This window comes from Balaenoptera physalus (assembly GCF_965194825.1).
Source record: "Balaenoptera physalus genome assembly, chromosome: 4".
Taxonomy (NCBI): Eukaryota; Metazoa; Chordata; class Mammalia; order Artiodactyla; family Balaenopteridae; genus Balaenoptera; species Balaenoptera physalus.
Window position 1 is genome coordinate 11341166 of NC_138891.1, and position 14322 is coordinate 11355487.

At 37.9% G+C, this 14322-nt stretch overlaps 1 protein-coding gene across 1 annotated transcript in view; it reads left to right on the plus strand.

Annotated features, from left to right (window-relative positions):
* Positions 1 to 14322, plus strand: part of LOC309659557 (collagen alpha-4(VI) chain-like) — a 142831-nt gene that overhangs the window by 34455 nt on the left and 94054 nt on the right. The window contains 4 exon segments of the mRNA XM_082459442.1: positions 9252 to 9323; positions 10385 to 10411; positions 11943 to 11987; positions 13666 to 13765. Of these exon segments, the coding sequence (XP_082315568.1) occupies positions 9252 to 9323; positions 10385 to 10411; positions 11943 to 11987; positions 13666 to 13765 (244 nt within the window).

Below are 14322 nucleotides of genomic sequence, written 5' to 3' on the forward strand. Positions count from 1 at the left end.
AAAGATTTTAAGTTTCATAAGGTCCCATTTGTTTATTTCCATTACTCTAGGAGGTGGGTCAAAATAGATCTTGCTGTGATTTATGTCAAAGAGTGTTCTTTGTATTTTTTCCTCTAAGAGTTTCATAGTGTCCGGTCTTACATTTGGTCTTTACTCCATTTTGAGTTTATTTTTGTGTATGGTGTTAGGGAGTGTTCTAATTTCATGTTTTTACATGTAGCCATCCAGTTTTCCCAGCACCACTTATTGAAGAGACTGTCTTTTTTCCATTGTATATCCTCGCCTCCTTTGTCATAGATTAGTAGACCATAGGTGCATGGGTTTACCTCTGGGCTTTCTATCCTGTTCCATTGATCTATATTTCTGTCTTTGTGCCAGTACCATATTGTCTTGATTACTGTAGCTTTATAGTATAGTCTGAAGTCAGGGAGTCTGATTGCTCCAGCTCTGTTTTTTCCCCTCAAGATTGCTTTGGCTATTCATGGTCTTTTGTGTCTCCATACAAATTTTTAGATTTTTGTTCTAGTTCTGTAAAAAATGCCATTGGTAATCTGATAGGGATTGCACTGAATCTGTAGATTGCTTTGGGTAGTATAGTCATTTTCACAATATTGATTCTTCCAATCCAAGAATATGGTATATCTCTCCATCTGTTGGTTTCATTTTTGATTTCTTTCATCAGTGTCTTATAATTTTCTGAGTGCAGTTCTTTTACCTTCTTAGGTAGATATATGCCTAGGTATTTTGTTCTTTTTGTTGCGATGGTGAATGGAATTGTTTCCTTAATTTCTCTTTCTGATCTTTCGTTGTTAGTGTGTAGGAATGCAAGAGATTTCTGTGTGTTAATTTTGTATCCTGCAACTTTACCAAATTCATTGATTAGCTCTAGTAGTTTTCTGGTGGCATCTTTAGGATTATCTATGTATAGTATCATGTCATCTGCAAACAGTGACAGTTTTACTTCTTCTTTTCCAATTTGTATTCCTTTTATTTCTTTTTCTTCTCTGATTGCCGTGGCTAGGACTTCCAAAATTATGTTGAATAATAGTGGCAAGAGTAGACATCCTTTTCTTGTTCCTGATCTAAGAGGAAATTCTTTCAGTTTTTCACCATTGAGAATGATGTTTACTGTGGGCTTGTCATATATGGACTTTATTATGTTGAGGTAGTTTCCCTCTATGTCCACTTTCTGGAGAGTTTTTATCATAAATGGTGTTGAAATTTTTCAAAACATTTTTCTGCATCTATTGAGATGATCATATGGTTTTTATCCTTCAGTTTGTTAATATGGTACACATAATATGGTACACATATCACATTGATTGATTTGCATATATTGAAGAATCCTTGCATCCCTGGGATAAATCCCACTTGATCATGGTGTATGATCCTTTTAATGTGTTGTTGGATACTGTTTGCTAGTATTTTGTTGAGGATTTTTGCATCTATATTCATCAGTGATATTGGTCTGTAATTTTCTCTTTTTGTAATATCTTTGTCTGGTTTTGTTATCAGGGTGATGGTGGCCTCATAGAATGAGTTTGGGATTGTTCCTTCCTCTGCAGTTTTTTGGAAGAGTTTGAGATGGATGGGTGTTAGCTCTTCTCTAAATGTTTGATAGAATTCACCTCTGAAGCCATCTGGTCCTGGACTTTTGTTTGTTGGAAGATTTTTAATCACAGTTTCAATTTCATTACTTGTGATTGGTCTGTTCATATTTTCTGTTTCTTCCTGGTTCAGTCATGGAAGGTTATACCTTTCTAAGAATTTGTCCATTTCTTCCAGGTTGTCCATTTTATTAGCATAGAGTTGCTTGTAGTAGTCTCTTATGATGCTTTGTATTTCTGCAGTGTGTGTTGTAACTTCTCCTTTTTCATTTCTAATTTTATTTATTTGAGTCCTCTCCAGTTTTTTCTTGAGTCTGGCTAAAGGTTTATCAATTTTGTTTATCTTCTCAAAGAACCAGCTTTTAGTTTTATTGATCTTTGCTATTGTTTTCTTTGTTTCTATTTCATTTCTGCTCTGATCTTTATAACTTCTTTCCTTCTACTAACTTTGGATTTTGTTCTTCTTTCTCTAGTTCCTTTAGGGGTAAGATTAGATTGTTTATTTGAGATTTTTCTTGTTTCTTACAATCTAAGGTAGAATTATATTGCTATAAACTTCCCTCTGAGGACTTCTTTTGCTGCATTCCCTAGGTTTTGGGACATCGTGTTTTTGTTGTCATTTGTCTCTAGGTATTTTTTGATTTCCTCTTTAATTTCTTCAGTGATCTCTTGGTTATTTAATAACGTATTGTTTACCCTCCATGTGTTTGCGTTTTTTATGTTTTTTTCCCCTATAATTTATTTCTAATCTCATTGTGTTGTAGTCAGAAAAGATGCTTGATACGATTTCAATTTTCTTAAATTTCCCGAGGCTTGATTTGTGACCCAAGATATGGTCTATCCTGGAGAATGTTCCGTGTGCACTTGAGAAGAAAGTGTAATCTGCTGTTTTCAGATGGAATGTCTATAAATATCAATTAAATCTATCTGGTCTATTGTGACATTTAAAGCTTGTGTTTCCTTATTAATTTCTGTCTGGATGATCTCTCCATTCATGTAAGTGAGGTGTTAAAGTCCCCCACTATTACTGTGTTACTGTCGATTTCCTCTTTTATAGCTGTTAGCATTTGCCTTATGCAATGAGGTGCTCCTATGTTGGGTACATATATTATATTCATAATTGTTATATCTTCTTCTTGGATTGATCCCTTGATCATTATGTAGTGTCCTTCCTTGTCTCTTGTAATATTTTTTAGTTTAAAGTCTATTTTATCTGATATGAGTATTGCTACTCCAGCTTTCTTCTGATTTCCATTTGCGTGGAATATCTTTTCCATTCCCTCAGTTTCAGTCTGCATGTATCCCTTGGTCTGAAGTGGGTCCCTTGTAGACAGCATATATATGGGTCTTATTTTTGTATCCATTCAGCAAGCCTGTGTCTTTTGGTTGGAGCATTTAATCCATTCACATTTAAGGTAATTATCAATATATATGTTCCTTTTACCATTTTCTTAATTGTTATGGGTTTGTTTTTGTAACTCCTTTTCTTCTCTTGTGTTTCCCACTTAAAGAAGTTCCTTTAGCATTTGTTGTAGAGCTGGTTTGGTGGTGCTGAATTCTCTTAGCTTTTGATTGTCTGTAAAGTTTTTGATTTCTCTGTCAAATCTGAATGAGATCCTTGCTGGATAGAGTAATCATGGTTGTAGGTTTTTCCCTTTCATCACTTTAAATATATCATGCCACACCCCTCTGGCTTGTAGAGTTTCTGCTGAGAAATCAGCTGTTAACCTTATGGGAGTTCCCTTGTATGTTATTTGTCATTTTTCTCTTGTTGCTTTTAATAATTTTTCTTTGTCTTTAATTTTTTTCTATTTGATTACTATGTCTCTTGGTGTGTTTCTCCTTGAGTTTATCCTGTGTGGGACTTGCTTCACTTCCTGGATTTGGGTGGCTATTTCCTTTCCCATGTTAGGGAAGTTTTTGACTATAATCTCTTCAAATATTTTCTCGGGTCCTTTCTCTCTCTCTTCTCCTTCTGGGACCCCTATAGTGCGAATGTTGTTGTGTTTCATGTTGTCCCAGAGGTCTCTTAGGCTGTCTTCTTTTCTTTTCATTCTTTTTTCTTTATTCTGTTCTGTGGCAGTGAATTCCACCATTCTGTCTTCCAGGTCACTTATCTGTTATTCTTCTGCCTCAGTTATTCTGCTATTGATTCATTCTAGTGTATTTTTCATTTCAGTTATTGTATTGTTCATCTCTGTTTGTTCTTTAATTCTTCTAGGTCTTTTTTAAACATTTGTTTCATCTTCTCGACCTTTGCCTCCATTGTTTTTCCGAGGTCCTGGATCATCTTCACTATCATTATTCTGAATTCTCTTTTCCGGAAGGTTGCCTATCTCCACTTCATTTAGTTGTTTTTCTGGGGTTTTATCTTGTTCCTTCACCTGGTACATAGTCCTCTGCCTTTTCATTTTGTCTATCTTTCTGTGAATGTCTCAACTTTCTCTTTATTTTGCCTTCATAAGCATGGTCTGAGATGTTAGAAATACATTCAGAAACGTGAATTTTGAAATTTTGCTATTTTGCTTAGCAGTAGTGAAAATATTCCTTCCTGTTTTTATGATGTATTAAGATGTCCCTTATTTATTAATTTTTATTGGTGTATAGTTGCTTTACAATGTTGTGTTAGCTTCTCCTCTACAGCAAAGAAGATGTCTTTTAAGTGTTATTTTTTCTGCTTGGCCTGTGGTTCAATGAGCCTGGCCAAGCTTAAGAGAGTAACTTAAGGTCTGACCAACCCATTAGGCTCATTGACACCAATTTCAGACAAACAGGATCAACAAACCTGCCTCTGTCTAGGATGGGAGATGATTTTTTCCCTGTTCTCTGCTGTCTTAACATCCTAAAACCAAGACATTTTATAAAGAACCTCTAGTACAGAGCTAGAAAAGTAATGTGAGTGGCATACATAATCTTATATAATTAAAAAATTTTTAGTAGCCACCGTAAAGAAAGTTAAGAAAAACAGAATTTAATTTTAATAACATATTTTATTTAACCCAGTATATCCAAAATGTAATCAACATGTTATTAATATAAAAGTTGATGAGATAGCTTACTTTAAAAAATATGTTGTCCCTGAAATCCAGTGCGTATTTTACACTTAGAACACATCTTAATTGAACCAGACATGTTTCAAGTGCTCAGCAGCCACCTGTGGCTACCAAATGTGATAGTGCAGCTCAGTAGGGCTCATTTTCTTTGCATTTCTCACAAGAGAGGTGACTTCAAACTGTGTTGTCCTCTGAATGGCTTTTAAAGTTGCTTCCCCACAAAGCAGGTCAGATTGGTCTGCTCAGTGGCAGAGACAGCTCTTGAAAGTGGATGGGTTTCAGAATGTGCCCAGAATTTGTAGGTTCAAGTTCAAAGTGTACAAGTATTATGGAGTCCAAGCTCATACTGCTCACTACATGACAGGCCAATGAATTGAGAGACGAGGTGTTGGGGCAAGGAATAGCGACTTTGTTCGGAAAGCCAGTAGACCTAGAAGATGGTAGACTATTGTCCCAAGGAACCATCTTGCCTGGATTTGAATGCTAGTTCCTTTTATAGAACAGAGAGAGGGAGGTGAGGGGGGAAAGTGAAAAAGGTGATAAGTTGTTGCAAATATTTCCTCTTTCCACCAGACTCCAGAGAGGTGTGTTAATTTCTTCTTTCCTGCAGCCATTCAGAGGTGCGCCTGGTCAGGATGTTTCCCGTGAGCTAAACAAAGGTATTTGAGCTTAATGCTCAGGCATGGAGGCAGGTTTCCAGGAGATGGGCCATTATGTGTAGTTTAAGCTATGGGCAACATCCCTTTAGTGATTAACTTGTAACAAAAGCAATAGAATACAAAGGTTATGTGACTGAAAGCAAGTCCGTTTGCCTGATGCACAGTGATACCAAACACTACCAAAACATCTGAGTTTGGAGAAGAGAAAGGTTTATTGAAGGGTCAAGCAAGGAGATGGGTGTTTTATGACCCCCAAGCCCCAAACTCCCTGAAGGGTTTCAGCAAAGCATTTAAAAAAAAAAAAAACAACTTTACTGTAGTATAATTGCTTTACAATGTTGTGTTAATTTCTGCTGTACAACAAAATGAATCAGCTATATGTATACATATATCCCCATATCCCCTCCCTCTTGAGCCTCCCTCCCACCCTCCCTATCCCACCCCTCTAGGTTGTCACAAAGCATCAAGCTGATCTCCCTGTGCTATGCAGCAGCTTCCCACTAGTGATCCATTTTACCTTTGGTAGTGTGTATATGTCAATGCTATTCTCTCACTTCTCCCCAGCTTTCCCTCCCCTGTCTCGTGTCCTCAAGTCCGTTCTCTATGTCTGCGTCTTTATTCCTGCCCAGCCACTAGGTTCATCAGTACTGTCAGCAAAGCATTTTTAAAGATCAGATGAGAGAGGGGTGTCCCAGGGTGTGTGATCAGCTCGTGCACAATATTCTGATTGGCTGATGGTGAGGTAACAGGGTGTTAGGTTAACATTATCTGTCCTTAGGCACCAGTAGGTCTGGGAGCTATACATGCTCATGATCATCAAGTACTTAATATCTTCCATTTGGTGGTGGATTTAGCATCTGAAGAACTCAGGAAATATGCATCAGATACTATTATCTAGGTACTTCAGAGAGGAGCTACAGCAGAGGGTACGGGGGAGGGGTCCGTCCCGGGAAGACCCAGTAGGGTCCTGCTTGGTTACAGTTAAAGTAAAAGAAATGGATCTAATGTGGAGTCAGATTTGTTCTTCCCTGTTACACAAGGACAAGTAACCAACTCACGTTCCAGTTATCTAATTCCCCCACCTACCCCAAACAACAACAACACCCTTGATGGTGTAAAACAACAGTCACAGACTCTGGGTGGGGAAACTGAAAAAGGAACTGTTTCCTGCTGTTTGCTGGGTTCCTGGGGTCTCCTCCCCACCCACCCCTCACCATCCCCAGCCTGGTGCTGGAGGACCCGCTGCTGAGGTGGCTTCCTCTCCATGTCTGGAGGGACTGGAATGCGGAAGGGCAGGCTGAGGTGGAGCTGCTTTCTAGAGTACATTGTGTTCACTTCTAAGTTTTAAAAGGTAAACCTCTTTTAAATTTGTTTAAGAAGTCTGTCATTGCAAATTTTACTTCCAGCTTCAAAAACCCATTGCCTTATTTTTCTTCTAAGAATATTTTTATGGTTTCCACCATGTAATCACAAATTCTATTGTTTGTAAAAGTGATTGTTAAAAGTCTTGTTTCATGGTAGCTAACATTTGAAATTATGAGGTCTCACCCTCATATATAATAAATAATCTCTGTTAGATTTCTTTACCTCCTTTTATTTTCCCTTTTTAAACTGATCTTGTAGGTGACCTCCGTAAACGTCCCATAAATATCTCAAATTAACTCCGACTGTGTGTCAATACTATGCTGTTTAAAGTTAAGTAATGGAGAGAGTCTTCCAAATACGAGAAACTTTGTAAAGACTTTGTGAAGATTCAAGTTAGGAATACTCTTTTTTTCTGAGGACTAATTTTGAAAAAACACATAGTCATGTATGTACAGCAACTGAAACTTTAGAAACTGGAAATAGAAGTCATGGGAGTGGGGAGTTTTTTCCTTTGCAATTTTCCTTTTAATTTTTAACTGTGGTAAAATACACATAACATCAACTTTACCATCATCACCATTTTAAAGTGTACAGTTCAGTGATATTAAGTACATTCAGGTTGTTGTGCAACTATCCCCACCACCCATCTCCAGAACCCTTTCCATGTTGCAAACTGGAAATCTGTAACCATTAAATGCTAACTCCCCATTCCCTGCTCCCCGCAGCCCCAGGCAGCCACTATTCTACTCTCTGTCTCTATGAATTTGACTACCTTAGGTGCCTCATTAAATAGAATCATACAGTATTTGTCTTTTTGGCTTATTTCACTCAGCATAATTGTTACTGAATGCAAGTCTGTGTGCCCCACACACAGTGAGGCCAAGCAAACCAAAATGGAGTTTGGAGTGGAGAAAGGTTATTGCAGGGCCATGCAAGGAGACAGGTGGCTTGTGTCCCCCAAATCCCAAACTCCTCAAAGGGCTGGAGATGTACCCAAACCCACGTCTGTCTGAAGCCAGAATCTGTGCTTGTCTCATTAGCTCTTGCTGTCTGTTAGGTATAAAACACCTCATTTTCCACTCCATGTGATTTGCAAAGTACTTTCAATACAGTATCTCATGTGTTCAGTGCAACAATCCTATGAATGGTTAGAATCAGTATTATCCGGATTCATACTTTATCAGTGGAGGAAACTGTTACTTATAGAGTCATGTGCTCATAAAACAAGTTGGAAGCAGAACTAGTGTTACTGAGTCCAAGCTTATAGTGCTTGCCCCATGACAGGACAATAAATTGAGAGATGAGGTGTTGGGGCAAGGAATAAAGACTTTATTTGGAAAGCCAGCAGACCAAGAAGGTGGTGGACTCATGTCCCAAAGAATTGTCTTGCCTGAGGTAGAATTCAGGCTTCTTTTATACTGAAATGGGAGGAAGTAAAGTCAAACATTTCCTGGTTCCAGCCAGCCTCCAGAGGGGACGTGTTAATTTCTTCCTTCCTGCAGTCATTCACAGGTGGGCCTGGTCATGATGTTTCCTGTGAGCTAAACAAAGGTATTTTAGCTTAATGCTCATTACCTGGGAGGCAGGGTTCCCAGAGATGGGCCATTATGTATACTTTAAACTTATAGGCAACATCCCTTTAGTGATTAACGTGTAATAGAATACAAAGTTTCTTCCCTATGACTCTAGGACACAAAACCTAGACCCAGAGTACCTCGTACTTTCCCATGTTCCCTTTTACTGTCCTGTGCAGCTTATGTAGGGAAGTTATCTGGCCTCAATAAGTCAAAGTTAGATGTTAACATTTGTAGACCCTCTTTTGATGAAAGCTCAGGGGATGTACAGTGCTTTCTAATTTATATTTAGTCAGCTTGGCAAAGGGCATGATGTCTATCATTCCCTTCCTTATCCAATACTAGATCAAAAGGTTATATTCTTTAATAGAATTCAGGAAGTCATTCTTCAAATCCTGATTGGATGATACTGTGTGCCAGGCACTGTGCTTAGAGCTGGAAACACTGAGGTAAAGAAATGAGACATTGTTCTTGTCTCCAAGAAGTTCACACTATAGCAGAAATATAACAGAAAAACAGATAATAACACGTAATACAGCAGAAAAAGCTTCTCAGAAGAGGAGGTGACATATGATCTATATCTTAGGGATGGGCAGGATTTCACCTAGAAGAGGAAGAGTTAAATAATGTGGTTTATCCTTTGTGGAACCACAAGGAAACTTTCATCCAGTTTTAGCTGCCTGAAGGAAATGTTTAGATACACCTTCTGTTTTGTTTGAATGCTTAAGTTTTGCCCATGTGGCTTGACTGAACTGATCAAAAATCTAGATAATTCAGATTTCTATGACTTGGAGTCACCAATATGGGCAGTTGATGGATGAGCATTCTGATTGCTCTTGCAGGTGATCCAATCATTCTTTGAGGATGTGGAAGTAATCATAAGGACCGTGCCATATTTTAGTCATTCTGACAGTCGTTATCGCTGGTTGGAATTGATTGGGTGGTGGTTTAGATAGTTGCTGGACTGTCTCCATGTGTATCGTTATTCCACAGGGAGAAAGAGGCCCCCGAGGTGTTCCTGGACCCCGAGGTGAGGAAGGATGCTGGGGTACGAGAGGACCCAAGGTGAGTGTGACCTTGAGCTGTGGAATTCTTTCCCTATCTCTGTTTTATCCCTTCGTTTTGAGAGAAATCTTAATTCTTCAGCATAACTATGATGTTTTAGCTCTTTCTCAGTTTGAAGGTTTCCCAGAAGTAGATCCTGAGAAAAGGAATCAAGTGTAAATAGTTTATTGGGAGGGTACCAAAGTAAACACTGGTAGGGGAGTAGAGAAGTTAGACAGGTGTCCTAAAAAGGGTGCCTTATCATTCGATTACCACTGTGGATGGAGAGAGCTTAGTCCTGCTGGGGAACAGTAGGAGCCAGTGTGCACCTCTATGTTATTCCACTCGAGGGGTGAGGGAGTTGGGGTATTCATACACCAAATCCTGTCAGGCATTAGTTGAAGGCTGCTCCCAGGGGACATTAATTCCCCAGCACTTCTGGCCTATCTTGTGTGTGGACAGGCTCTGGTCCCAGGAAAACACCCTTAGGAGAAGAGTCACAAAACTGGCAGTTGGAAGTTGGGCTTGAGAACGATGAAATGTTAAATGCTAAAGGGATAACGGGTGGGGCAGCTTTTCTTTAGTGTTTGCCTTAAATGTCCCTTAACCTTTCAGGATAAGAGAATTCCCTTTAGTAAGGCCAGAAAGTTTTGTCTACAACCTCAGAATCTTACAGAGTTTTTCTGATCACCATGACCATAGTCTGTATATTCTAACAAGTTTCTATTTCAATTAATTTGTCCTGTTGTTCTTGGAAGCCTTCTCATACTTGTTAGCCAGTGTAGTCTCATTTTTGTTTGACAAAATATGATTGTTATAATAAGTGGCAGGTCACTACTGTTTCCAGCTCACCCCTACTGTGTGAGGAGATACAGGGTGCAATTTTCTTCACATCACAGGTGCAGGGGAATGGTAGGAATCAGAATGCTGCGATGTCCACTATGGTTTGCTGGAGGAGAAATCTTCATTTTGATCTAAAAATTACATTTTCTTGAAATTAAGGAACACATGGTTTCCTAAATGAAACAATGGTTTAAAAGTCTCATTCAAGCTCAGTTGCTTTTATTTCTTCTTAATTTTAGGGAATGAGTGGATTTTCAGGAGAAAAGGTGAGTGACCTTCCTTACTCTTCTCAAACTGTAGAACAGATTCTTTGGGAACCGCAATACCAAGTTCACTTGTTTTTCCTTGCTTGAGTGAGGTGGGGCTTAAAACTTTTAGAAAAGGGGATATGTCAGATGCTATTAATGGCCAAACTGCCACACTAATGAATGGCTATTTGTAAGGCATGTATTTCCAGTTTAAGGCAGAGATCTATATGATAATTTTCAAGGCTTGCTAACCCTATAATTACTGAGCCACCTGTTTATCATGTTTATTTAGAAGAGTTGGTCCTGAAATCAAGGTGTGGTCAGCAGGGTCTGGTCAAGCTGGGTGTCAAGTGGGAGAGGGATGCTAGGACAGGGCTGGTATAATAGGGAATGACTGTATATTCAGATTCAGAAGCAAAGTACCCACTTGCTCATTCATTCAAAAAACATTTACTAGGTACCTTCTCTGTTCTCCACATTATCCTTGGGAATGTTTACAAAGTGGTGAACAGGTCAGACAAGGGCTGATAGAACTCCTTTATTCAGGTCTCCTGGTATACCACTGATTCACCCCTATGGCCTGTGCCAAACACAACATGTAATTTTAGTCCAAGAGTTTCGTATGCTTACTTTCATGCACTAACTCAGCTGTACTTTTGCTAAAGAAATGCCTAAAACTTGATTTCCTTGTGTGGCCAGTAGGAGTAAATCAACCAACCATCCCACACATGAGAAATGCATCTTATTCTGCTTGCAAAACTCCAAATATTTTTCTTCAAAAGATGCTTTATAATAAATATATTAACTGTCATTTTGAGATAGTTGGCAAAACGAAGGGTCCATAATTTGAAAGTGATGCAGTGCTTGATAAACTGTCACAATGCAGCTGCCAGTTTTTACTCTCATCACCAGTTAGCCCAGTTTTCAGTTCTTTTCTAAAGAAGTTTTTCTTTTAATTGTCTTTCAAAATGCACACACACACATACACACTCATTTAATTCCTACTTATTCTGCCATCTTCCAAGTTTCCATTATGCAGATTAATTCAGGCATATTTGCCAGTCTTTTTAAATTAAAAAAAAAAAGTCAATGGCATATTCTCAGGCTACTTTTGTGTGCCTTAGCTTCAGAATAAAAGAATGTAAAACTATGAAAAAAAAGTCAGTGGCAAAAGGACCAACGTTAGCATGTAGACACCCGTGAGAAATGTTTCATTCAGTCCTGTGAGGGAGTTACAGTACTTGTCCCTGTGTAAAAGTTTAAAAGGAAGTCTTTTTGTCCATTCAAAATCCTAGTTACTTTTTCTTCTTATCTTTTTCTTTAGCACCTGAAACTGTCAGAAAAAACAGTATATAATGCTACTATCCATTTCAGGAAGAAAGTAACTATTGCTTTTTAATACTTGAATGCAGTGTATAAATGTTGTTTTGGAAGGTCTAGATTCTTCTACCAACTGAGAACGATATTAGCAAGGAAATTAACATCAAAGCAATAACCATGTAACCTGGTCCTCCTGTCCCTAACGTTCTCGTCTTCCTTTGCTCCACAGGGAAATCCTGGTGAAGAAGGTCCTGATGGCTTGGATGGAGAACAGGTACAGAAAGTTTCTCATTTTTTTGTCCCCAGCCTCTCCCCGCCCCCACTAGTTTGGCATTAATACTCTCTATATGTGTCATGATTAGTCTAGAAATTTAAATAAGCATGCATGCTCAAAAATGTCTAAAGTTAATTTATATATTTACTATTATCTTCAAAATACAAGGACCTTAGAAACTTAGCTCCCATGTCTCATATTATTGTCCAGTATTTTATTTCCATCTTTTCATTTTGTTAATTTACACTGATGAGACATTGTTATAATTATTGCTTTATTTATGCCAGATGCTTATCTGGCTTTACCCTCATTTTTATTACTATCACTGATGCCTTCAAAAGAGCATGAAAAGATGATGTTTCTTTTGCCTAAGGTACATCTTTTAGAGTTTTTCTTTAATGAAGGTTGTAAACTCCCTGGGTTGTTTTTTTTTTCTCATGAAAAATCTCATGATCTCATCCTTTTTCTTGAGAGATTGTTCTTGGGTAAACCATTTTCTCTCAGCACTTTGGAAATGTAATTTTATATTCTCCTGTCTTCTGTCTTTCATTTTTGCTGTTAAGAAGTTATCCGTAAAATAATTGTTGTTCCTTTGTCAGCAGTCTTTTAAAAAATATCAGGCTGCTTTACAAATTTCCTTTTGTTTCTAGTTTTCTGCTGTTTCAATATGATGTATCCAGGTATGGATTTCTTTCCATTTATCCTGTTTGGGACTTATTAGGCTTTTGAATCTGAGCATTTGTACCTTCTCTAAATTTTGGAAAATCCTTAACAGATTATCATTTTGAAGTTTTTATTTTTCCCATTTTCTCTACAATACCCTCATGGAAGTCTAATTAAACTTTTGCAGACCTTCTCATTTTATCATCAATATCTCTTAGCCTCTCTTTTAATATTTTCTATTTATTTATCTTTCTCTGCTGCATTCTGAATAATTTCTTCAGCTTCTAACTCATCAATTGGATTTTTAATTTAGGTTATTCTAATTTTCACTTCAAGAAATTCTATTTGATTCTTTCTCAAATCTGCTTGGTCCTTTTTTAAAAAAAAATGTAATGGCTTGTTTTTTTTTAACTCATTCTTTTTGGTTATTTAAATGTATTAAAGACACTAATTTTACATTATGATAATTCTGATATCTATAGTCACTCAAAGTCTGATTTGTTGTCTGTTGGTTCTGCTGGCTTCTCCCTTGTGGTGTCTCCCTCATGTGTGTTGTGACTTGATTGATGCTCATTTTTGATGGAACTTTATCTGCTAGAAGACACTGAGGCCTGAGTGGGGATTGTTTGCTTCTGCTACGTACTTGGTGATGCTACCTCCTGCGACCACTTTAAGATAAATGTGTTTTTTCACACCACACACTTACAGAGTGAAGAGAAGTCCTTAAGGCAGCCAATGGCTATGACTTCCCTAGATTCCTGCTTTCTGTTTATTTTGAACTCTAAGGATTTCTCTTTTTCTTTATCAGCTCATGGATGTATGTAAGGTGTAATTTAATTTGTTATCTGGATTTTAAATTGTTTTTCAAAGGGAAGGTTGTTCAGGGCATCTAGTCTGTCGCACATTCAGATTTAGAACTTTCTGCTCTTGGCTAGAATGCGAAAGTACGTGAAAAAAGTTTCTGGTGTGACTAATGTAACAAGGATTCTTTGCATGTTTATTTTCCTTTTTCCAGGGTGATCATGGAGTCCCAGGGTCATCTGGAGAAAAAGGAAATTGGGGAAATAGGGTAAAGTGTGAGGATATTCTTCTCTCCTTTTTCTCATATTCCTGCTGCATAAACTGACCTTGACAGCTTACTTTTAAGCTCTGACAAAGAATCATTTAGTGGCTTTAGTACTAGATTGTGAGGTAAAGGGCAGTAAATATTAGACAAGTATTTGGAATCTTTACTGAAGGCCTGACTCTGCTGATAGTGAAACAAGTAATGTAAACCAAGTTACTTAACCTTTTGTGCTTTATTATGTGCATCATTCCCTATCATCTCAGAAGATTTTCGTGGCTGCCTGTCACCAATGATTTAGTCTGACATCCAAGGCCTTTCAACCACATCCTTCACTAATCTCAGTCAAGAACTGTCCTTCCAGCCAGACTGTACTTCTCACTGTGCCCTGCAGATTCCTTCTGCATGCCCACCTCTGTGTCTCGGTCTGTGCTAGGTACTCCATCCTGGACTGCCTTTTCCTGCCTCCATCTTTTTAAAAAATTAAAAATTTTTTTGAAGTATAATTGATTTGCAATGTTGTGTTAATTTCTGCTGTACAGCGAAGTGATTCAGCTATACATATACATTCTTTTTCATATTCTTTTCCATTATGGTTTATCACAGGGC